Source organism: Acanthochromis polyacanthus, chromosome 15 (genome assembly GCF_021347895.1).
Source record: "Acanthochromis polyacanthus isolate Apoly-LR-REF ecotype Palm Island chromosome 15, KAUST_Apoly_ChrSc, whole genome shotgun sequence".
Lineage (NCBI taxonomy): Eukaryota > Metazoa > Chordata > Actinopteri > Pomacentridae > Acanthochromis > Acanthochromis polyacanthus.
This window is the reverse complement of record NC_067127.1, coordinates 4,636,671-4,662,377: the sequence shown is the minus strand read 5'-3', so window position 1 is coordinate 4,662,377 and position 25,707 is coordinate 4,636,671. Positions and strand designations below refer to the sequence as shown.

At 42.2% G+C, this 25,707-nt stretch overlaps 1 protein-coding gene across 4 annotated transcripts; it reads right to left on the bottom strand.

The window, feature by feature from the left end:
• Nucleotides 1-1,234: 1,234 nt before the first annotated feature.
• Nucleotides 1,235-20,244, bottom strand: tnfaip3 (tumor necrosis factor, alpha-induced protein 3). Of its 4 annotated transcripts, none has more exons than XM_022205052.2 (9): nucleotides 20,140-20,244; nucleotides 11,250-11,650; nucleotides 7,553-7,743; nucleotides 6,752-6,893; nucleotides 6,141-6,311; nucleotides 5,865-6,045; nucleotides 4,675-5,669; nucleotides 4,308-4,513; nucleotides 1,235-4,138 (listed from the first exon to the last, which is right to left on the bottom strand). In XM_022205052.2, exons 2-9 carry the CDS (start codon nucleotides 11,554-11,556, stop codon nucleotides 3,851-3,853), a joined length of 2,481 nt encoding a protein of 826 aa, XP_022060744.1. In that variant the 5' UTR covers nucleotides 11,557-11,650; nucleotides 20,140-20,244; the 3' UTR covers nucleotides 1,235-3,850. The 4 variants fall into 4 exon arrangements, with proteins under 4 accessions (XP_022060744.1, XP_051815444.1, XP_022060743.1 ...); XM_051959484.1 differs by lacking the exon at nucleotides 20,140-20,244 and adding an exon at nucleotides 19,797-19,981; XM_022205051.2 differs by lacking the exon at nucleotides 20,140-20,244 and adding an exon at nucleotides 13,542-13,856.
• Nucleotides 20,245-25,707: the final 5,463 nt, after the last annotated feature.

The window sequence follows — 25,707 nt, the reverse complement described above, 5'->3', positions numbered from 1 at the left end:
ACACAACGTCACCTATAAGACACACGATATTTCTTCCAGTTATGATTTTTGTAGTTTCATTTACAGACTTTCAAAAGATTTTTAGGAAAGATGTTTTGCATACATCTCTTCTGTTTTAAATGTCTTCGTTATTTCAATGACCTGACAGCACTTTTGACCCATAAAAATCTTTGTCTTGAAGCTAAAACTAGCATATGTACTTCTTAGAGTTATTTATATCTGCATAGACAGGTTTAGTAGCCCACAGCAGTGACGCTCTCACAGCTCAAGTGAAACAGTCTGCAGATGAACTGTTACACAAGCGTGTTTGCATGCTGGGGTATTTCCAGGAAACCACATCAGCCTACCTATCTAACTGTGGTGGAGGCTGTAGGTAGATGAGTGGGCCCACGCTCAACCCTGCAGCAGTCACGCACTTCTTAAATGTCACCCCTGCCATGTGATAGAAAACCTTTTTTAACCAATTCCCCATCTGCAACTGCCAAATCTGCCCCTCTGACTCCAAACTCCCCCCTCCCACCGCACGATCAACTCCTCCCGGGTGAGGGTGGGGGTTCCCTTTGTGTTGCTTTTTTTAAATTGCGAGACGCCCTAACGATAACCTGGAAACAACTGAATAGTCACAAAAAAGCACCTAAAAAAAAACTCATCAATTGAACTTTTCTTTTGTATGGAAACCTGTAGCAATGACAAAAGAAAAAAAAGAACAACAGAGGCGGAAAGAACAGGGGGGGAAAAAAAGAGCCAACCCAGTTAAGCATATGGGAAAATGGTGCACTCTGCCACATCTAAACCAGGCCTCCGTCATCGGTTATCTGACGGCTTCTTTTGCAGCAGCCGGTGCACTTCCTACACTGGAGATGGATTCGCTGAAAATAGTGAGAGAGCGCCTTTCAGTAGAAACAGCGTTAAGCAACACACAGCTCAGTAAATAGAGGCTATGCTGTAAGGAGAGTGCACTGTTGAGTCTCAGAGAACATGTGAGCGTGCTATATGTGCATGTGCTGATAGGGCTGCATGCATGTTGTGTTGCACAAATATATTCTTTGATAGTGCGACTACACATTTGTGTTGCTTTCAGTGAGAAAAACTGACATATTCATTCTCTTATGCTACCTTACATAACACAAATAAAAGCTTAAACTCAACTCTTATGTGACAATAACGCAAAATGTTACACACACACTCATGCACACACACAATAACTGCAGAGCCAAGAACCACATCAGTCAGGTTTCAGATTTCTTAATAAAAATAATTCATTTCAGGACGACATATAAATAATTATTGAATCACACAATACAGATATCTTGATATGAATAAATACTTAACAAATAAAACCAGGCTTTTTTCATACAATACCCTATTGTCGAAAAGGTCACACAAAGAAACTTCCACACCATTTGCATGTTTTGTTACACCTTCTGCTCCTAAGCCGACGCTCTTCCTACCGTTGGAATGTCCCTACGCAAGTCGGAGTACCATTCCTAAATGCCTCAGCAGCTTAGACAAGTCATGTGCAACTTATGTGATCTCCTCCCAGCCGAGCTCAGCCGGAGCTCCGAAAACCCCGACGAGCCGACCGCTAATTGGCCTTTAATTGATTAAGGTTTGTCTAGAGGTGATTAAAGCACACAGAGATCTACGTACAGGCCGTCAACATGTGGGCTGGCCCGACAGCTTTAGATACAGTTGAATGAAAAGGCAGACCGAGAGCCTGTTTGTCTATGCTTCTCTAACCAGAGCCACAGATGGACATCCGCCTACAGCAGAGGTGTTCAGCAGAAGTATGAGGGGAATCACTGTTCCACATGATGTCACGTTTCGGTTGGTCTGATGTTTCACACTTGAGGTTATCATTGCAGATATGCGTTTCTTTGCACTTGGATAAAACAGACGCTCACATATAGAGATGGCGTCCGTTTGGGGATTTTTCAAGATGAGAGATCTTGTTAAGCTTTGCACAAAATTGGAGATGTCCGTCTGTGGCCTCTGGTTAGGTTAGAATGGTCCAGGCTGGCCATTTTTAAGGAGGTAACAACAACTGTTTGGCAATTGATGGCACGTTTTTTTGTCGTTTTTTTTTTTTTTCTCTTTTTGGCAGAAAACAAAACCAAATATATCAAAATACATTAAAAAATTCCAAAACAAAAAACAAAACAAAAAAAAAACAGGAATGTCAGTTTTTTTTGTGTATTCCAGACGCACACATGCGTGCGTTGTGTGTGTGTGTGTTTGGAGATGAGGCATCGGGTTGGAAGGTCCTACAATATGGACTAAGATCCATATTCACAAAAGCATTTTATAGGTGGGAGCACTGATCCACAATCACTGATCAGGCCCCTCTGGTCCATAAAATTTCAATCACTACTTAAAGGCAAAACTTATCGAGGATCAGCCCCAATAAAACACATTCAGATAAACGAGATTAGCCAAAGCAGGCAATGGGATTGCTCTCTGACGTTTTGAAATTGTCGCCTTGGCACATCCAGTGGGGTGGAGCAGAGAGGAATGCATTTCTTTACGGGTTTGTCTACCTACACATCACCTCAGGCCGGGGTGGGGCGTTACAATCTCACAGAGCTGTGTTTGCATGTGCGTGTGTGCATGTGTGTGTGTGCCGCGGTAAGGTGGATAGTTATCCAGACTTCACCCGTCTTCATTTTCTCAGTTCTCTCTACGGTCGGCAATCCCCTTCTGACAGGACTGGCAAAACTACATTTGTGTTGTGTGCAGGTATGTGTGCGCATGTGTCGATGCGTTTCTAGGTGCTTAAGTGGTAAGTAAACAGGAAAACAACGTCCAAGGCAACAGATCTGTTTTGGAGAAAAGGGGAAATAAGAGGAAGGAAAGGAGGAATAGAAAGAGAATGAGTCCTGTCTCTGCTGTGTTCTCTGCCGTCTGCCCGGTGACACCAGCAGCATGTTGGCTACAATGGAGAGGCTTGTATTTCTGTACATGTAGCACCAAAACTAGCAGGGGCCTGCCCTGTCTGTCTTGCACTGTTTGGACACGCGGTTTGTTCTTGCTTTTTATACCAAGAAATTTACAACTTCATATAACAGATAAGTAACAATACTAATTTGCCTCAAAATATAAACTAGCACTCCTACTGACTGACTAATGGAAGAAAATCAACTTTTGATCATTTTACAATATTGATTGCAAGAGCCTCTTTTGGCAAATCTTTGTCTGTTCTGGGAGGACAAATGAGTAATTTTGGGGAACTAAGCTAAACAACTTCATTTCAAGCACTTCACTTGCTTGGCTTTGGCCTGGTTCGGCTCACTTCTGCTCACCGCCCAACTACTGCATCCCTCACTCGACAGCGCAAACGCCAGACAGACAGGCAGACAGGTACACAGACGGGTTAAGACAGACAGACGGACGGACGGGGGGTAGAAATCCTTGGCTGTGGTCTAGAAAGCAATGTCAGATGCTTCTTGTTATGTCAACATACAATCATTTTGTCCGGCACGATTCACTGCGTACCTCTAAATACATATTGTACACAAGAGTTAAGTCAGTTGCTCTGACATGTAGCCGAACCTCTCACCGTGTAAGTGCACAGGGCACGTCTGATGATAATAATTGCACAAAGAGGTATTCTGGAGGCCATGTCTACTGTGAACACACACACACTCACCGCCCCCCCACGTACACACACTCTCTCTTCACATTCTACATGGGGGGTTTGATTTTCAGGCCATAAGGTTACTAGTTAGTCACTAGCTAGTTAGTTAGTTGGTTAGTTAGTATCAGAGGTGCATTGACTGGCATGGGGAGCCCACAGCAGGGCGGCGGCTCTAGCGTGCTAGCGATGTGTTGTCATTGTGTGGAGCGCATGTGGTCAGCCGCGGTAAATCTGTTTGAAGTGGTCACACTCGTTGCAGTAGCCCTGTTTCTCTTGGTTGGCGTAGTGGTCGCAGCCCTGCGTCCGGCACCGCTGCTTCGACTTCTCCTTGGGCGCCTGCGCCCGCCTGCCCGCCTCCCTGCCCTGGCCACGCGTGTGGCACTCTGGGCAGAGATCTGTGCAACCCGGGGACACGTTGCTGCAGCCACTCCGCCGGCACTGAGTCTGGGTCTGGGTCTGGGTCTGGGATTGCTGTGAAGATCTGGGTTTGGCTGCTCGGTCACGCTTTTTACAGGAGAACAAGAAGGGGAGCAAAGAAAAAGAGGAGGACGGCTGATTAGCAACTGTGGAGGAGCAGGATGTTGCAATAGTGAAGATATGCGGCAAAAATGGTGGAAAAGCAAAGACATAAGAAGAAGAAGACACAAGTCCAGTAAGAGTGTCAAACACCCACCATGACCAGAGGAGGGGAGTGTGGTGTGCGATGTGCCACTTGGTTTAGCCGTGCGCTTTGCTCTTTGACGTAACACTTATCGCAGTAGCCCTCCAGCATCGCCTTGCCAACAGCACCACACCCAGGCCCACGACACCGTGAGGCATTCTGGAAGCCTGTCTCCAAACCATGCCGGCTCTGGACCGGTGCAGGAGGAGGAGTCAGGTCTGGAACAGACAGCAGCCAACATCAGCAACATGCCAGATAACCACAGATAAACTGACAAAAAATGTTTATTTAAATAACTTTACAGCTTTGAAAAGATATTTTTTATGTCTGAACATCATGTCATATGTTAAAATTATTCCAGCTTTGTTTCAGGACTTACGGTGGTTGGTTTGATAGTCTACATAGCAAATAGTGCAGAAACCCAATTTCTCTGGTGTCCCAAAGAACTGGCAGCCAGATCTTTTACAAGGCCTGGCCAGAGGGGCCTGCCAGGCTGAGGTGTGCCCGGGGGTTAGGGTGAGGCACGGCCGCTCAGTGTCCCTGGCCTGGCTCCAAGCCGAAGACGAGGCCTCAGTCCTTGGGTTGCTCTGCTGAGGCTCTCCCCTCTCTGGAGCCTGCTGTCTCTGCATGCAGGGTGGACACAGACCATTGAATATCCTGAACGCCTCCTGTCTGCACATGCTGCATCGCTCTGTCTCTGTCTCGCAGCCCCCCCACTGGGTCCAGCCGGAGCCCTGGGCCGGGTGGGGAACGACGGGCCCCCCATTGGGGCCCGGGAGTCCTGTGGCAGCCGTTCCAGCTCCAGGGGGTCCGTGGTTCTGCCTGGAGTTGAAGCAGCGCTCACAAAGTCCATCGTGCTCCACACTGAGGGTGAAGAGGCAGCCGGGTGTCTTGCACTTCATGGCATGAGTTTCACTGTATAGGCTGAGGCTGGGGGCGGTGGGTGGGGCTGAGCGGGGGCTGGATAACACCACCCCTCTCCCAGACGAGGAACATGGGGGGCTGCTGCTTCGGGCTCCTCTGGAGCTCACCTCAGTCTCTGATCCCCCGATCACTCCAACCCCACCTTGTACACCTCCTCCTTTGGTCTGAACCACCCCCTCTATTCTCGCTCCTCCGGTGGTGGCCTGACGCTTCTCAAAGCATTCATGACAATGAGGCTGCGTGTCCACAGAGACGTAGAAGGTGCATCGTGGCGTGGCACAGCGGATCTCAATGAGGGAGAGCTGGGAGACAGAGAAGGGAGGTGGGCGCTGTGGCTGGGCGGCCCATGCCTGCTCCTTGTCCTCCTGCCAGCGCTGGTACTCGTGGTTGACGAGCTGCAGGTAGTCCTCCATCAGGTTCATGTCTTCTGGAAGGTTCCCTTCATCCAATCTGAGCACAGAGACAAACAACATGGTTCTTAACTGCATTATTTTTTAAATTTTAAACCTTTTCAGTTAAATTTAGTTAGCACAGCTGTTGTCAATAGTGTCCTGAAAAGGTTTTAAATTAGTTAAACTATAAAATCTGTGTTCATCAACCAACACTGAGGCCATTCAGAGGATGGAACTTAAAGGTCATAAGTACCGTGCAGCTTTCATAATCCGTGTGGTGTCGTGGCCCAGCCCTATGACGGGGATCTCAATCAGGTGCAGGTAGTCTTTAAGAAGCCGCTCTTTCTGCTGCTGCTCCTTCTCCATCAGGAAGTGAACCTTCAGCTCCTCAAAGCCCACCCGTCTCGGGTTGATAAGCGGCACCGCTCGGATCTCTGACAAATTGAGATGAAGACGTTAAACAAACTTCTGAGCAGGCCTCTTTTTTTCTCCCACTGTCATGTCAGCTACATCACTCTGTGTTTCCTACCTGGACCGCTGTCTTTGATGGTGATGAGGGGTGCAAAGTGCTGGGAGTCGTAACCGAGCACTATCGGGTATTTGTAGCACTCTGTAGGCGGCCAGTGTAAAGGCAGATAAATCCCACCCACATTCAGAGGAGAGATGGAGGAGCCAGATTTCATACTCCTGACCACCTGGTCTGTTGAAAGAACAACAATGTACGAGTTACTACTGAGTTAAAGAAGGAATTGACCATGAGCAACTTAAATATAGTCACAGACTTATTGTTAGCATGTTTCTAAGTGAAATTTACACCAGAAATGTTTGATTAGACTCTTAAAAGTGTAATTCCAGACCTGCAAAATCTTTAAAATCATAATTTTTGTGCATATTCATCCTATGTGTAGTTTAGGATTCACAATATTCGCTGTAATTTCCCATATAAGACAAACAGGATGCCATACATTGAAATAAAACACTACTACAGCTTCAAAATAACCAACAACAAAATGTTGAGGCATGTTTTAAAGGAGATATCTTCACATTCTCCATCACAGAGAGACGTGTCGATACAAGACCGGTGACTCTTTGAAGGGAAACGAGGAGAATTAAACGTACTTTGAGATGATAAAAATGTACCTGCAATGACAATGATGGGTCGGCGAAGGATGTTGGACAGGATGAAGATGTGAATATCCTCCAATGAGTCAAACTGGAGGCCGTTGCTACTGGAGACCGGAGATGCCATCTTCACTATCTTTTCCCACTCTTCCTCCCAGTTCTGGGAAAGCACACACCACATTCAGGGACAAAACGTTAGTATAGAAACTTGTAAAATTGATTACATTTTTGTAGTAGCAATGCAAAGAAAGTAGTTTAACCCTCGTGTTGTCCTGTGGGTCAAAACTGACTCGATTTAAAGTTTGAAAATGTGGAATAAAATATATTTTCACAGTGAAACTTCTGATGTCCACATTTTAAACATTTTTGGGAAATCTTTGAATATTTTTTGGTAGAAAAAAGAAATGTTAAAAATGACTGATATATATGTAATCACTTTAGATATTTTTAGGATTTTTTGGAAGATTTTTATTCATTTTTTGAAAATACAAGAATTTCTTGCCAAATTTGGGGATTTTTTTTAAATAAAACTTTTAAGGAATTATTGGAATTTTCTTCCTGAAGTTTTGCAAATTTTCAGAAATTTGGGGATTTTTTTTTGCTGAATTTTTGGATCTTTTTTCAGACAAGCAAACAATATTTTTTGGTGCCTGTAAATGAAGACAGCAGGAGGGTTAAAGGCAGGAAAATGAGGGAAATGATTTAAAATAAAAAAAACACATCATATTTATTAGCAAAATTTAATTTGACTCTGTCACTAGCATGTGGCTAAAGTGATTTTAATGTAAAGCAACCAAACAGACTTTGAGGGCTTCATACCATGGTGGTGTATCGGAGGCCGGTCTGGGTGAACTCCTGGGACTGGAGCAGCTCTGCCTGGAAGCGAGCTTTAAACACACCGGTGTCCGTCTCCTTCAGAACGCCGTGAAGAGCTTTCCGAAGCACCAGGTCAGTGTCCTGAACACCGAGCATGTACTGAGAGGCCGCGTGAAGCAAACAGTTCCCGTCTCCTGTACGGACGCACACAGGGCAGGAAGAAGAAAAGATTATCAGCACAACGGTCGGTTAATGTTGCACACGAAGTTCCAAAATAGTGCATGGGTAAATGCAAATACTACGTTCACACAGCGCGCACAACACACAATTGCTGCTTGCGCACACAGAAGCGTAACAAAAGTCTGGGGATTTCCAGGCCGTCGGGCCAGTTGTCACACTATCTGGTTTGTGGACTATTATATGACCCTCATATGTCTAACAGGACACTCTCTCTACAGACTAAGCTCACACTATTCCCAGCTGGTTGGGGAAAAATGGCTCATAATTCACCTGAAATCCACTTTGGAAAAATTAAAAAGTTTACTACCTAAATCTACAGAGAACTGCAAACAATTGCCAACAATCTACTGTCTATAATCTGCTAATTGCTCAGACAGATTGCGGCTCAGAAGACGTGCTGGTTTAAGAGTAGCTTAAAAATCCTGGAATTTTACTTAGCCTCCTTCGGCAGTTCTGGGTCTTTTTCTCATTGTGAAACAGTAGAGCCCATATTTGTCAATGTGTGCAGCTCTGAAAAACCCTGTTGCCACACTAAACACAGGAATTTCCCTGCGCTAACTTCTGCCTTTTGTGCACGTGTGTGTGTGTGTGTGTGCGTTCCCCTCCTATGATCCCAGCTCATCAATGCTTCTCAGCTGGTCCTGTACTTTCCGTGAGGGCGTGACTTGGACAGGGTGGAATGTTATCGTTGTAACTACTGCTATCAACACCCGATGAAGGCTGTGATTAATGAGCACTCAGACAACATGTGCCCTCACACGCACAAACATACAAAAATGCACTGCGATACGTATGTTTCGTCTATCTCGGTTATCCACAAGCGTTCACCTGGAAGTAGCTCAAGCACCTAAAACACACACGCCCTTGCTTGTATAAATCCTCGGCATCAAAATGAAACTTTCAGATTTTCGGAGGAGCGGCTCGTGTTACAAGAACCTCAGCACAAGGAAAGAAATGTAAATTTTATTAAAAAAAAAAAAAACCAGCCGAGATAAGGTTAGTCTTCACAACAAAGATTCTAAAGCGTGTTTTGCCTTGAGGTACGTGTGCCACAGGCCAAGCTGTGATCGGCTTTCTTGGAATAACATTAACTGTGGTGCAAGATGAATGTAATGTGAGATACAGTTGTTTTCATTCAACTGAAAGAACATCCCAGCGTGTTCGGAGGGAAAAACATCCACTTCTATTTCAGACTGGCGAGCTGTTGTTGCATTTCGGTGCTCTTACATCACTCCACAAAAACATAAAATGCACGGCTCTCTAGCGAGAAAAGGCATCATCAACGGAGACGCGGGCGTACGCGAAGAGGCACAAACGTCCACACGCACCGCCGCTTCCTCTTGTGCACGAAAACACAGACTTTTGACCCTGAATTGAGGTGCCCGGCTGATGACTAAAGATGAAAGACAGCCGGCAGGTCCCACCAGTCTAAATATAGACACTTCCGGAAAACAACCAGGGCCAGACTGGAGCTTATCTGGTTGTAGTCCAGGTGACAGCTAAAGTTGGCAAAGCTGTGTCACCAGTGGGGCTCCAGCTCGGTTTGTATCATCCCACTCTCTGTCCCACACAAGAATATTTCTGCATCTGCACCGAAAGAAAACAGAAGCAGCTAATTGCAAGTAATGTGGATTACACAAGAGAAACTTGAAATGTGTTCTTCTAAAGCAGAACACTGCTGCAGTGTATGTGGAGTCACTGTGCTGCAGCTGAACAAATCCTGCCTGATGGGGACACATGACAGACATGGGATGCTGTTTGGGAAAAACCCTCGGATGCATCCCAGACACTTAAGACAGAAGGCGCACTGACTCCTAATAATGCCTTCCTCCGCTGGATGGAAAAGTTTTATGAAACAGGAAAAAGGATGTGACCCTGAAAATTTAACTGAATGTTTACAAGGCTGTTTTGTTTTTATGGTGGTCAGGACTATTTTTTTTTTCAATCTTGTGCTGTGATTAAATTTTGGGAATGAAGCTTTGGTAGATTCACAGAGATGACAAGCTGAGAAAAAAGATTTTGGGGCTAATGGGTGGATTTAAGTCCCAGATGACGGATCTCTGATATGGATGTTCACCGACCGACTTCTTCTTCCCTCACGTTTTCTGTGTGTGTGTGTGTGTGTGTGTGTCTGCTGAGCTCCAGTGACTCAGCAGCAGTCAGTCAGTCCTCCGTGTGTGTGTGTGTGTGTCTGTTGTCCGTCCTCTGCTCAAAGTCACTTCTGGGTCCTTCAGAGTTAGACGCTCCGACTCTAAATTCTCGTCTCATCTTTATGACATCATCTTCGCAAGTCAGGAAATTCCATGCAGATTTTACTGGCAGCAGGACTCAAAATAGTTTGTCATCAATTCTGGGGTCTTTCTGAAGAGGAACCGTGCATTGATGACAGTAACAGTAACCTCTTTAGTCATTACCGGCTTTAGAATTGGCAGGGACCCTCGGAAAGAGTTTCACTATTGACCTAAAACAAGCGCTGGGACACACACGAGTTCCTCGTACATCCAGTAACTGCTCAAAGTTCTGATATGAGCTGTAGGAATTTTCACACATGTGAAAAACAGAAATGATTTCCTTTGGAAACTCACACAATTAGAGACAAATCTGTAGCGCTGATTGATTTCCGCTTCCTCTTTCTGTTGTGAACGCTACAGCTGATGACCCTCTTCAAAGATTGCTTTTTCTTCCCTCACCTTAAAATAGGTCTAATGTACACACCAGATGTGTTTAAGTTACTGTAGTAAAGATGAAAAGGCCACCAGAGACAATGAGACACAGATGGAGACATAAACCTACCACAGGCAGCCAGGAAGGTGAGAAACTTAAGGTGTAATGTATGTGCTTTTTTTTTCACATCCACTGACATTCACGCTCCTTAGAAACACCTACACAGAAAAAGAGGGGGCAAACCCCGAATGTTGTGAATAAAAAACTGTGGAAACAGTCGGCTCTGAAACATCTTCAACAGTAAACAACAGTCCTGAGTGTGACGCCAGAGAATTTCCCAGTACAGCGCTCTGATCACAAGTAATCAGGCCCATTTCTAAACGTCTGCCTGCCCTGGGATGTTCCCGTCTTACAACATCCACGTAACAGAAAACATGACTTAGCAATGGGCTTTCTGAGCTCTGACGCTCAGTAAAACCCAGGGGGCTGCTGCCGCCGAATGCAAAAGCGGAACTCGTGTCCCTGGTTGTTGTCATTTACAGTAACCCTGCCTGTGAGTAATGACATCTCTGAATCTGCACATCAAACGGCACTGACTCATAAACACTGCACCTTCTCCATCACAGAAAATGAAACAAAAGCAAAACACATCCTCTGTGGGAACAATGAAGAACGTTACACTTCCTAAAATCAGGGGTGGAAGAAGTTGAACATCGGCTCAGTTGTTCTCCACAAAGCATCCCAACCTGATCAACCTTCATCCAAAGCATTCTCCAGAGCTCGGCCGCAGTCTTACCATTGGTGCGCAACGGCACCATCTTCTTCAGCTCCCGACACCAGTTGAGCTTCTTCTCCTGCTCCAGCGACGCCTGCATGGCTCGGTCCAGGATGGCGGCCTGCACCACCTCCCTGAAGGCCTGGGGGAAGTGGTTCATGGCGATCATCTCCAGCGTGTAGCGGTGCATCCCCCGCAGGTGGTGCATGAGGCCGCCGCTGGTCGCCGGCTTCACCACGTCGTTGGGCACTCGCTGACGGATCTTCACCGCCTTCAGCAGGTTGGACACAAACAGGAATTTGGGGAGGAAGTTCTGACCCTGCGACATGGCGGACGGACGGGTGGAAGGAGGGGAGGAAGAGGAGCGAGGAGGAGGAGGAGAGGAGAAGGAAGGAACCGCCGATGACCAAACAACGTGGAAACTGGATGGAGAGAGGAAAAGAAGGGAGAGCGTTAGATGTTATGTCTCAGGAGAGTACAGTAGCAGAAAGACTGGTGGGAAATTTTCAGCGGAGATTCCCCTTCCTTATTAATTCTCAAGTTAATTTACAGTTTTGTTCGGGAAACCACCCCGTCGCACACAGGATCGCTGGCTGTTTGGTGCTTTTCCACTGGAGAGTCTACTGAGGCCAAACTGAATAAAAGTACACAAAGACCCCCTTTGTGTTCTTGTTTGTTCTTTTAATTCTCTCTCTTTTTCTTGTTTGTCTTTTTATTCCCCTTGCAGGCCGTCCCAGAGCTCAAAGACTTCCAACAGTAAACTGGTATTTTCCCAACTTTTACATGAAGGCCACCCAGGGCTTCCCAGGCTGATGGGAAGGTCACAAGGCCTCGGTCTTAAATGGAAAATTTCACATCATCGCACCAAAACAATAAAGCACAACCTAAAGTTACTTTAACCCTCCTGTTGTCTTCATTTACAGGCACCAAAAAATATTGTTTGATTGTCTGAAAAAAATACAAAAATTCAGCAAAAAAAAAAATCAACAAATTTCTGAAAATTTGCAAAACCTTCAGGAAGAAAATTCCAATAATTCCTTAAAAGTTACCCTTAAGTTTCACTAAAAAGAATCCCCCAAATTTGGCAAGAAAGTTCTTGTAAATATTTTCAAAAAATGAGTAAAAAAACCTTCCCAAAAACTCCTAAAAATATCTAAAGTGATTACATATATATATATATATCAGTAAAACATCTAATATTTTCTTTAAGAACATTCACAAAAAAAATCAACCAAAATCCAGCGAAATTCGCTGGATTTTGGTTGATTTTTGTGTGAATGTTCTTAAAGAAACATTTTAACATTTCTTTTTTTCCACCAAAAAATGTTCAAAGATTTCCCAAAAATGTTGCAAATGCGGACATGAGAAGTTTCACTGTGAAAATATATTTATTTTCCCAGATTTTCAAACTTTAAAACAGGTTAATTTCGACTCACAGGACAAGAGGAGGGTGAAAACATCTAAGGTGTTGCAAAAAGATTAGCTTTAAAATGCTATTCCACCCAAACTGTGCACACACTTTTAGCAGTCAGGAAGTAGAAAGTGGTGGTCAGCATGAAGGCCTGGAGTTTTTGCTGACTTTTAAACTTCCACCAACATCCTCACATCAGCCTTCTGAGGGCTCCAGTCGCTCAGCTGATCCAGATCCCCCCCACCTCCAAAAGAAAAAAAAACAACAACAAACACCTGAATCCTGAGCTGGCTGTGGCCTCTGTGGCTCCACTACGCAAACCAGCAGCAGGTGCAACAACAGACTAGGCCATGCTAAAGGGCTAGTCAGTCAGTCACATGAGGCGGCAGACAACACACACCTGGATGTCAGTGTTGACACGGTGTGTTTCAGTGTGTTTCAGTGTGTGTGTGTGTGTCACAGCGGGGCAGACTTTACGCACCGTGGACGCACAGCTGCCGGACGCTGCGGTTCGAGGCTGTCCGGGGCTACACAAAAACACAACAGGAGACTTTGCTGACGTTAAAAGCTTACGTAATTCCAATGACAACTACCTTTGAAACAATGTGGCGTTCGACCGCGTCTCACCGCGCGGGGATCGACGCCGAGCGGCCGCGCGGATGCCACATTCGGCCCCTGAAATGCCCCGTTATCCGCTCGGAGGTGACGTCTTTGTAAACAATGGCTGTCAAAGCCACTGTCGTGAGCGAGGCTTCAAGCTTCCTCCGTGTCCCCAGAAACACGACCATACGTTCACTCAAGGCCCGAGCGTGATGTTGCCCGTCGCCCTGCTCCAGTCGGCGGCTAAAGAAAGCCGAGAAACGGGCTGTCCGCATGGGGAGCGGGGAGGACTGCTGTCTTACCTGTGTAATATGTCGGAGGAGGGGGTAATAACAAAGCCTCCCGGATGCTCAGGCTAGTCCTCTCTCAGCCACTTCACTCAGCCTCACCGCAGCGGTCCTCGGCGCCATTCAACCTTCTCCTTCCGTCAGTATCAGATCTATTTTGGAGCCCTCGCAGCTTCGGCGGAGCCTTTCAACAGAGCACAGGCGTCCGCTAACGATAGTTTTTCAAAAAAGGAAAAAGTCCAAGTCAAGGGGATTTCCACACGGGGACTTTCCGTCCACCCATTTTCCTCTCTCTCTCTCTCTCTCTCTCTCTCTCTCTCTCGCTCTCTCTCTCTGCAGTTCCCGCTGTGGCCGCCAGGGGGCCCCCTCCCTGCCTGCCTCCGTCTGTCTGACTCAATCCTGAACAGCACATCCCACCTACTGAGCACAAAGGAGCGTCACTGGAGGAGACAGACAGGTCGCGTCATACTCTATTTCATGAGACAGCCTCAGAAATAAATCATTATCCCGCCATGAGCCCGGCCCCGGCGCAAATGAGTCAGGAAAACGAAAGACTTTGGGCCGCAAGTGTGCATTTATCTCTGCGTTTAAACGCCTGGATGACTATTGCAATGATGATGATGCTGTAACTGTAAGGAAATCAGATGAAACAGACCTGGTGGTGCCTTGCTCAGGGACACTTCAGCAGTAGATATGTGTACTATGCGTACAATTTACTTGTCAGGGTATCAATTTTTTTTACTTTGTTTTTTTTTCACTGTTTCATACATATTTAACCCCTTCTGTTGTCTTCATTTACAGGCAGCAAAAAATATTGTTTCCTTGTCTGAAAAAAATCCAAAAATTCTCAAAAAAATTCCTCAAATTTCTGAAAATTTGCAGAAACCCTCAGGAAGAAAATTCCAATAACTTCTTAAAAATGTCCCTTCAAAGTAATATTTTAAAAAGTCCCCGAAATTTGACAGGAAAAATCTTGTAAATATTTTTTTTAAAAATTAGTAAAAAAATTCCCAAAAATATCTAAAGTGATTACATATATATCAGAAAAACCTCTAATATTTTCTTTAACAACATTCACATAAAAATCAACCAAAATCCTGTGAAATTTGCTAGATTTTGCTTGATTTTATGTGAATGTTTTTAAAGAAACATTTTTAACATTTCTTTTTTTCCACAAAAAATGTTCAAGGATTTCCCAGAAATTCTGAAAATGTGGACATCAGAAGTTTCACTGTGAAAATCCATTTTTTTCCACATCTTCAAACTTTAAAATTGGTCAATTTTGACCTGCAGGACGACACGAGGGTCAAGTACATTTTATCTATTTTGTCACACACTCACAAGACAACAACAAAATAAAGCTGCAAATACGAACACAATTCCTTTTGTTTAGGTTTATCTCATCCAACCAGCTAATATCACCAAAATTAAGGGAATTTTAAGCAAATTGTACCGGGTTTTGGTTGATTTTTTTGTGAATGTTCTTAAAAATATTAGAAGTTTTACTGATATATATGTAATCACTTTAGATATTTTAAGGATTTTTTTTTTGGAAGATTTTTTACTCATTTTAAAAATATTTACAAGAACTTTCTTGACAAATTTAGGGGATTTTTTTTAAATAAAACTTTTAGGAGAAACTTTTAAGGAATTATTGGAATTTTCTTCCTGAAGGTTTTGCAAATTTTCAGAAATTTGGGGAATTTTATTTCTGATTTTTTTTTTTCAGACAAGCAAACAATTATTTTTTGGTGCCTGTAAATGAGGACAGCTGGAGGGTTATGTTTTAACACTGTTCAACCAGGAGAATTAATCAGAAATTAGGGCAATTTTACTAAAAATCATAACCTTTAAATCATCATATAATGAACCTAAGGTCGTATTCAAACTCACATAAATCAGAAAAATAAAGATGCCTGGTCCACACACACTATTAGGACACCAAAAACAGAGCTGCAGTCAGCATAATATATTTTAAATTAGTTATATGACCATCGAATGAAGAGAATTTATCAATAATCAAGTATATTTTAGAAAAAAAAATAAAAATAGCAATTTTATTATCATATAATGACCTTTTCTGGTCATCAAGAGGATTTGACGTATCACTTAATGACACCAAAAGTGAATTTAATCTCTTTTAACATCTGTTTTTTCTTATGTTAGTTAGTACGTTACTATTTTTATTGTTTCATGTACATTTAATCTTATGTCATACACAGTGAAGCACTCTGTTCACACGTGCTCAAAAGAAACCAAAAAATAACTTACTTTAATTAAGTTCTATAACTATCCAACCAGGGGAATTTTTCAAAAAATTAAGGACATTTTTCAAAAATTATAGCCCTTTTATTATATTTATTTCATTCAAGTATCCAGTCTACATATACTCCTAAGACACCAAAAAGTAAAACTGCAGCGGTTAAAAGTTTGTAATACAGGAACTTCTTTTAAATAAGTTTTATAACCATCCAACGAGGAGAATTTAGTATTAATCAAAAACATTTTACCAAACATTATGGCCCTGTAATAATCATATACTGAGTATGGACAAAGGGTTATCTTGAAACTTACTTAAATCACACAAAAAAGAAAGATTTTCTCTCGTGGTCGGAGACATTTGTTACCTTCAGGAGCAGTTGTGGCATCTCTGCTTCCCACATAATCACAATTATTCAACTAATCTCTTTCTACATTTGTTTTTTTTTCTTGTATTTACAGTTTTTAACAGAATAAATGCAGTTTTACTTAAAAATATGGCCCTTCACTTGTCATATAGTGAACCAGGGGTTGTCTTCAAGCTTCCTTTTCTTGCATTAGTCAGTTATTTAGTTAATTTTTAACAGTTCCAGGAACATGTGGGTGCAGTTTTTGTAATTTGTTACATAAATATCAAAGTGCCAGCCCATGCTAATAAGACACCAAAAATAAAGCTGCAGTGGCGAAACACACGACAAACAGGAACAGAACGTCTGGCTTACACTGAACAAAAAGAAGGTTGTCCCCAGTACAAAACTCTACTAATAAAATCTGCCACAGAAAGAATCTCCTCCTAAATAAATCAAGTCTTAGAACCTTCCAACCAGGAGAATTCATCATTAATCAAGTACATTTAACCAAAAAATCTGTCCCTGTAAGCACCATATAATGAGCATGGACAAAGGGTTATCTTTAAACTTACTCAAATCACACAAAAAAGAAAAATTTTCTCTCATGGTCAGAGAGATTTTATATCTTGTTCAAGGACACTGCAGAAGCAGTGTTGGCTTCTTTCCCTCTCACTGGTGCAAAATTCCTTCAACTAATCTCTTTCTACGGCTCCTTTTTCTTGCATTAGCCAGTAATTTAGCTGATTTTTAACAGTTTCATGCACATGTGGGTACAGTTTTTTATTTCGTCATATACACACGTGGACAAAATTGTTGGTACCCCTCAGTTAAAGAAGGAAAAACCCACAATTCTCACTGAAATCACTTGAAACTCACAAAAGTAACAATAAATAAAAATTTATTGAAAATTAAATAATCAAAATCAGCCATCACTTTTGAATTGTTGATTAAGATAATTATTTTAAAAAAACAAACTAATGAAATAGGGCTGGACAAAAATGATGGTACCCATAACTTAATATTTTGTTGCACAACCTTTTGAGGGAATCACTGCAATTAAACGATTTCTGTATTTGTCAATGAGCGTTCTGCAGCTGTCAACAGGTATTTTGGAACACTCCTCATGAGCAAACGGCTCCAGTTGTCTCAGGTTTGATGGGTGTCTTCTCCGAATGGCATGTTTCAGCTCCTTCCACATATGCTCAATGGGATTCAGATCTGGGCTCATAGAAGGCCACTTTAGAATAGTCCAACGCTTTTCTCTCAACCATTCTTGGGTGTTTTTGGCTGTGTGTTTTGGATCGTTGTCCTGTTGGAAGACCCATGACCTGCGACTGAGACCATGCTTTCTGACACTAGGCAGCACATTTCTCTCCAGAATGCCTTGATAGTCTTCAGATTTCATCGTACCTTGCACACTTTCAAGACACCCTGTGCCAGATGCAGCAAAGCAGCCCCAAAACATTACTGAGCCTCCTCCATGTTTCACCGTAGGGACAGTGTTCTTTTCTTCGTATGCTTGGTTTTTGAGTCTATGAACATAGAGTTGATATGCCTTACCAAAAAGCTCCAGTTTGGTCTCATCTGTCCAAAGGACATTCTCCCAGAAGCTTTGTGGCTTGTCAACATGCATTTTTGCAAATTCCAGTCTGGCTTTTTTATGAGTTTTTTTCAGCAGTGGTGTCCTCCTTGGTCGTCTCCCATGAAGTCCACTTTGGCTCAAACAACGACGAATGGTGCGATCTGACACTGATGTACCTTGGCCTTGGAGTTCACCTTTAATTTCTTTGGAGGTTGCTCTGGGCTCTTTGGATACAATTCCAACGATCCGTCTCTTCAATTTGTCATCAATTTTCCTCTTGCGGCCACGTCCAGGGAGGTTGGCTACTGTCCCGTGGGTCTTGAACTTCTGAATAATATGAGCCACTGTTGTCACAGGAACTTCAAGCTGTTTAGAGATGGTCTTATAGCCTTTACCTTTAAGATGTTTGTCTATAATTTTTTTTTGGATGTCCTGGGACAATTCTCTCCTTCGCTTTCTGTTGTCCATGTTCAGTGTGGTACACACCTTTTCACCAAACAGCAGGGTGACTACTTGTCTCCCTTTAAATAGGCAGACTGACTGATTATGAGTTTGGAAACACCTGTGATGTCAATTAAATGACGCACCTGAGTTAATCATGTCACTCTGGTCAAATAGTTTTCAATCTTTTATAGAGGTACCATCATTTTTGTCCAGGCCTGTTTCATTCGTTTGTTTTTTTAAATAATTATGTTAATCAACAATTCAAAAGTAATGGCTGTTTTTGATTATTTAATTTTCAATAAATTTTTATTTATTGTTACTTTTGTGAGTTTCAAGTGATTTCAGTGAGAATTGTGGGTTTTTCCTTCTTTAACTGAGGGGTACCAACAATTTTGTCCACGTGTGTAGATATCAAAGTGCCCAGCCCACACACACTCATAAGACACCAAAACTAAAGCTGCAGTGGCGAAACGTGTGTCATACAGGAACATCATTTCTTGCTTGCACAAAAAGAAGTTTGTCTCCTGTACAAAGTTCTACAAATAAAATGTGCCACAAAAAGAATCTGATCTTAAATAAAGAAAAGTTTAAGAAACTTCTAACCAAGTGAATTCACCAGAAATCAAGGCAGTTTTAACCCCCAAATAATTGCCGTTTAATTACCTGTGAGCACAAACTGGAGCTTGTCTTGAAGCTTGCTTAAAGCACCAAATAAATAAACGTTTTCTCAAGAATGCTTGGGATGCAAACATGGGCTTTCTGTTACTGTGCAAGATTCATTCGACTAATCTGTCTCTGCCTCTCCTTTTCCATAAATAGTTAGTCATCATTTTTTACTTCATCTACAGTAACAGTCCAAAGTTTGGACACAGCTTCTCACTCAGTGGGTGTTTTTTTTATTTATTTAAGACTTCAAAACTATAGAAGAACACAAATGGAGTTATGTTGTGAACTCGAAAGTGTCAAACAAATCCAAATATGTTTTATATTTTAGATTCTTTAAAGTAGCTTTTTGCTTTGTGACAGCGCTGCACACTCTTCGCACTTTCTATGCACACTGAACTGCCCTCCCACGCCCGTGTGACACCAAAACATAAAGCTGCAGTGGTGAAACATTCGTAAAAACAGGAACTTCTTGCTTACATTGCACCCAAAGAGCTTCTCTCTTTGTCTTCTGTGTTATCAATCTTGCACAAAAAGAGGTTCTCCCCTCAAAAAGCAAAGATTTTCTAACCACATATGCAGGACAATTCATCAGAGATAAACTAGAAAAATTAAGTAATTTCAGTAAAATAAAAGTAAAATAAAAGATCGTCTCTTCCACCCACGCGTTCCTAATTGTGCACAAACATATGACTTTACAGAGAAGTTAGTTTTCACGCAAAAAAAAACTTCAACTAAAAGCGTACAGCATCCATCACCCAACATCCAACCCGTCTGTAGGCGTCAGAGAAGTTCAGATACTAAAAGTGTCAAATCACATGTACTTCTGTGCACCTGTGGGGGTTACGGCGGTTAACAAATTGTATTATCAGAGACTGAGCCTCAGTGTGTGGCGACTGTTGCACTGCGGTCTACAAATCTAGAAGCTGCAACTGAAAAACTCTTTTGTTCCAACTGTCACATTTGACTTACCGGTGCTGCATGTTTAGTCATGATGGATGAGATAAAGGCATGAGTGGACAAACATGGTTTCCAGAGTGATGTATCTTATTCATTAGCTCATGCAGTTGCAGGTAGGTGTGCACAAAAACAGTAAATCATCACCTTTTCAGCGCTTGATCTGTTGGCTAATTCTGAATAATTCTTAATTTTGCTGGATAAAGTTGAAAATGCAAAAGTTAAACACGTCTACAAGATGTTCCTAGTGTCCAATTGGATGTAAAAAAAAAAAAAGGTAGAAGTTAAATTTTGCATTCTTTTTTGACTATTAAATTCTATTTCAACTGAATGGTGGCTAATAAATCTGTTATTTTACCTTTCAGCAGCAGAAATGAACTGTCAGTCAGACTGCAAGTGTAATCCAGCAAAGATCTCAGTCACTAAAAGCAGATTTAACAAGACTCCCAGAAAGCAACGTGCTCCTTATATACGAAAAGGTGGGGTTACCACACTGTAAGCAGGTCACAGGTTCAGGTGTATTGTTATCAAGATAGAACATTTTGTCTTGTCTGATTCACTCCTTGTTTTCCCTTTTCTTTCCTCCACCCTGTGGAAGGACTTTCAGTTCTGTGTTTTGCTGGCCACACTTTGGAAATCACAGCTGAGTCTCCTACCTGCTCATGGAGGGAAATGAAACTCTGGCAGTGACCTGACGGCAGCAGGCATTCATGAGGGGTGAGCTCACTGAATCGACCTCACCTTTCAGACTAAACGCTTGCGTCACTGGGTTGACGTTTGGCATACATTGGATGTCAAAATGAACAAATACAGCGTCACCTTCACCGACTGAAAAAACGATCAAGACTAAATACAATCGTGGACTCTTAAAAAGATCCAACTTGACTTGTTTGGATGCTACTAATGTGGCTCTTATCACCGATGCAGATGACTTCATTTTCCAGATTTTTCCCTGCTTCCCTTCCTGGGTCACACGCCGGCTGAGTCACCGGCTGGAGTGATCAATACAAGCCGTCTGTGGAGGCAGAGAAAAGAAAGCGCCACAGTCATCAGCACATGGAAAACCCCAGAGGAGACAACCGGCCCAGTGTGCAGCTCCAAATCACCAGGTGGTTCAGAATGAGCTCCCTGCTGTCCAGATCTGTCTGATTACTGAAAATGACGCGGCCAGATATGCCGAGAAGAGTTCAGCGAAAACACAGTCACCTCTGGATTGTTTCGGGAAGCCCACGCCTGTCCCTTGTATCGATAAAGGGCCTCTCATTCGAGGCCCTACAGTATCTACTAAAGTTCTGTGACACTGCTGGAAGGATTTGTCACTTTTGACAAGTGCTTACATTTTTGCAAACTTTTTTCTCAAATTTAGGTAGTGACATTTTCACATTTGCACACTAAAACACCCTCTGACAAGCTAATGCAACTGGTTTGTTTTGGAAAAAAGGAGAGCAAATGAATATTTTTGGTGGTGAAATGTGAATAAGTACAATTAAGGGAATGAAATCAGTTCCGTTTTTTTGTAAACTATATTTTTGTCCCTGTGGAGCTGTTTGCAGGGTCACATAAAGCAGTAGAATTATCTGTACACATTATAATACTAAGATAATAGCGAAAAAATGGCTATGAGGTCTAATGTAACATTCACTAAACACACTAAAGGCACTTAAGGTTGCAGCCCAGGATAAGTAATGTGCTTGTATTTCACTTTTTACTTCATACTTCTACTCCACTACAGTTTAATTCTAGTTTTTTTTTTACTTGACAGCTACTTTTACTACACAAATTGCTCAAAAAAACATACAAAACATAATTTATTGTTATAAAAAGAAGAGAATAAAGTATTCATTCCAGCTAAAGTTAGCTCCACAGTGTTCAACTACAACAGTAAAATACTGCGTGTATATTAATGCATTAGCAATTACAATAATAACATTAAATAGATATTCACGATTGCCTTCATTTTGATAGTCAAGTGCATACTGCAGATGTAATCCTTACATCAGTATTTGACTGTGTTGTATTTCTACTGTAAATGAGGCAAAGGAATGTTTTCTCCATTGCTGCCATCTTAAAAGCACAGTACTACTTTGACATTTTGAACATTTTTTCCCACGTTTAACAGCACAATAGCCTTTAAAAACTCGAGTATTTTCACTCCTGTACTAACATTCGGCGATGACTGATGTTTACACGGTCCGATTGGGCTTCCTTTTGCACTTTTCAGTTTAAAAATCCACTGAATATATAATAAAACATTTGATCTTAGGGGGGTTTGCAGATGTCTACTCATTCTCCAAGAAGGGAAGAAGCAATTGTTGAAACTGTTCAGAAATATGCAAGAGGAGACATGTGACTCACTGAGACTTTGACTGAGAATAACCTTCACACTGTACAAAAAAGAAAAAAAAAACCTGACGTCAACTTTTGTTCCTGGCTGACATTAACGCTGCTGCGCTCATTGTGCATCACGTACTGCACATGTGCTGCGTTTAAAAGCCTGCAGTGACCTTGATGCTGTGATGAGGCCACATATGTACCACATCTGCTTGAACCCAGAGACCTCCTTCATGTCTTCTTCTACCCTCCTCAAGTCTTTCCTGTTCCTCCTTTTCACTCACTGATATCAAATCACAGCAAAACAACCCAGAAACAGACTGATCATGAGTTATTACCTCCGCCAGGAGGTTATGTAATCGCCGGAGTTTGTTTGTCTGTCCGTCTGTGTGTGTGTTTGTCTGTTAACAGCATAACTCAAAAAGTCATGGACGGATTTTCACCAAATTTTTACAGGATGTCCGGAAGAGCAAGAGTAAGAATCGACTAGATTTTGGAGGTGATCAGAATCACCGTCTGGATCCAGGAATTTTTTGAAGGTCGAAGGACAATTGGACAAAAATCGATTCTTACTCTTGCTCTTCCGGACATCCTGTAAAAATCTGGTGAAAATCCGTCCATGACTTTTTGAGTTATGCTGTTAACAGACAAACAGACAGACAGACAGACACACACACACACACAGACGGACAGACAAACGGCATGGCAGAGGTATGCGCTCTCCGAGTGCTTTTCTAGTTATAGTCTGTCTTGTGTGTATGTAATAGAGGGGATCTCATTCTGGCACAGTGAAGATACACTGCAGCAGAATTTGAGGTTTTCGGATGATCTTTAACATGTTTGGATTTACATGTCTATCTGCTGGTAATCCAGGTGCTTTACACTAATCTATAGGCCTCATAATGCGCACATGCATACGTCCTCCCGAGTCATACGTCTCTTGTGTTCTGACAGTGTGGCCAGTCCCTCACAGTGACTTCTGAACCCAGATTGTTCCATCAGAGCCCCAAAAGCCTCGGAGCCCCGTCCCGGTATGAGGTGTCAGAGCAGCGGGGAGAACCCTGGGGAGAACTGTGAAGGGGAACATCTCGATGTTCTTCTGGCTCTTCTTCTCAGTGGAAAGCACCTCGGAGGCGGATCGAAACCAACTCCCACTGAGAAAAATCACTTGACACGGCTTCATGTAGGTGAAGGCCGGCTTCAGATTCACATTGTTTGGTTGTCACACATGTGTTTTTAAGGGGGGGTTCCACTTAAAAGATACCTGTTGAGGTTCTGAGTAGACCTGGTTGGAGAGAAGACCTGTGGGTAGAACAGGTAGAAGGTGAAAGAATCATAGAGGAAATATATTGATCAAGTCTGACCTCTAGTGGTGTTTGTGTAGAAACACAGGCAAACACTCAGCTCGTAATCAAGTTCTGTATTTCCGAGCTATTTTAAGGCTGAATATTTTGCTCTACATTTCCTTCGCTACATATATACTTTGCAAATTCTTCAACAAATAACGAGGTATTGAAGGACACAATCAGGTGAGATAAGACAATTCAAAGCTTCAAGATAAGTGTAAAAGCAACAAAGTATAAAAGGGGCATTTCAAAAATAATCAAAAGTGTTAAACAGAGAAAAAAAAGCAAGACAAAACAAAACAATTTAAATTACAGTGAAGTTGATAAGCTTAAGAGGTGTCAGATTTGTGTGTTTTTATTCTTTATTCTTATTGTTTCGGTTTGGAATAGATGCACAATGCATTTCACTGCACATTATACTATGCATAATTGTGTTTGTGATAAATAAAGGTCGTGAATCTTGAATCTGGTTCAATGACGGGGACTTGAACAGATGTGCGGTTTTCTGGGAGTTTGTTCCAGATATCTGGTGTGTAAAAAGTGAAAGCTGATTCTCTGTGTTTTGTTCAGACAGAAAGTAAACCTGGGAGGTGTGGATGGTTCAGAATGAAGCAGCTCAGTGAGGTGTTTTGGCCCTAAATCATTCAGCGCTTTATGAACAGTAGTATTTTTTAAATCAATTCTTTAGCGGGGAGGAGAAAAGTCAGCGTAAAGGCTTGAGAATTGAAGCGAAGTGATCCACTTTTCTGGTTGTAGCGCAGACGAAGGACTGATTCCTGTTGAATTTTGAATTTAAATATATAAATGTGCAGAAAGCAGAAGTGATTCAAGTATTAATCCATCACTTTTTCAAGCAGTTGTATTGAGAAATCCGCTAGTTGTATTGAGACGATACTTAAGTGTTTCAGTTTGATCATCGGGGAGGACAAAGTGCTCAAAAGCTGAAATATTTTTGTTAAACTTTGCAAATAAAAGTATTGCATTAAATATTTTACTGATGTAAAAGTACAATTAAAGCAATGAGCGACTGCATGTGCCAGAATTATCTTCAGCTAAACAAAGAAAAAAACCGAAGTAACTGTTTCTGGAGGGAACAAATGAAAAGGCAGCTTCGGTTGATAAAGTTAAAAACCACAATCCAAGTCAGAAACCTTGATGTGGTCATGGAAGCATGAATCTCAACCGCCACATTAGCATAATTAATAAAAAACAAAGTCAGTGTACTACTAGCTGAAGATCTATCTTCCTACTACGACCTGAAGAATGTATTTTCAACATAAGAATTATGTCTCAGCATGACTTACAAAAACCTGTCAGTACACTTATCTTCAGTCGACTTTTTTTTCCTACTTTAACCAAAGAAAACAATCTGAACACTTCACTACTGATGATCAAACAGTGACACTCTACCAGGATGGACTTCTCAGTACAAATACATGAAAGGTCTGATGGCTGAATACTTGAATCAGTTCTGCTTTCTACATCTTCATATTTTAAATCTAAAATGTGTGGAAATCTTTCTGATAAACTCAGCCGACTGAATGAGGCTTGGTGGTAACACACGCTGCTCTGTTGACATAACCTTCAAACACGAATTTAACAGAAAGTCTTTAAAATCTGTATATATAAAAAAAAAGTACCGATATGCATCAAATACTCGTGTTAAATTGTCGGTGGCACCTACTTGTAGAGGAAGTCAACAACCCACATTTCTGCACCAAAGAAGATAGCCAATCTGCTTTAGAAAAGGTCAAACCCCTCTGAAATACAGCAAGTCTTTTTATGAATACATCTACATCCTGCCACACAGTGTGAATCACATATTGTGATTTTAATTTATCTTTACTATCAACAGTTAGGCGCTTCTTGAAACACACACTCAGCATACACTGCCCAGCCAAAAACAGGGCTGCACTCTAATATTTTGTTGGAATGCCTTTAGCTTTGATTACAGCACTCATTTGCTGTGGCATCGTTTCTATGAGCTTCTGCAATGTCACAGCGTTTATTTCTGTCCAGAGATGCATTCATTTTTCACCAAGAGCTTCTAGTGGTGACGGGAGAGTCGGACCGCTGTGCAAAATATTCTTCAGAACATCCCAAAGATTCTCAATGGGGTTGAGGTCTGGACTAGTCTAGCCGCGCTAGACAACCCACGGCAACGAATTAAATTCTCTGCCAGGGTGGGTCTAGTTACCCTCGGTAAGCCTCGAGGTTGGATGCTCCTTAAACTGGCCGATGAACCACCA

What these genes read in the sequence shown, in the direction of transcription:
- tnfaip3 (XM_051959484.1), bottom strand. An exon ending in GCCTCCGATACACCACCATG is followed by an intron (nt 6,894 to 7,552) that starts GTATGAAGCCCT and finishes GTGCTTTCCCAG; the next exon opens with AACTGGGAGGAAGAGTGGGA. An exon ending in CGGATTATGAAAGCTGCACG is followed by an intron (nt 5,670 to 5,864) that starts GTACTTATGACC and finishes CTCTGTGCTCAG; the next exon opens with ATTGGATGAAGGGAACCTTC.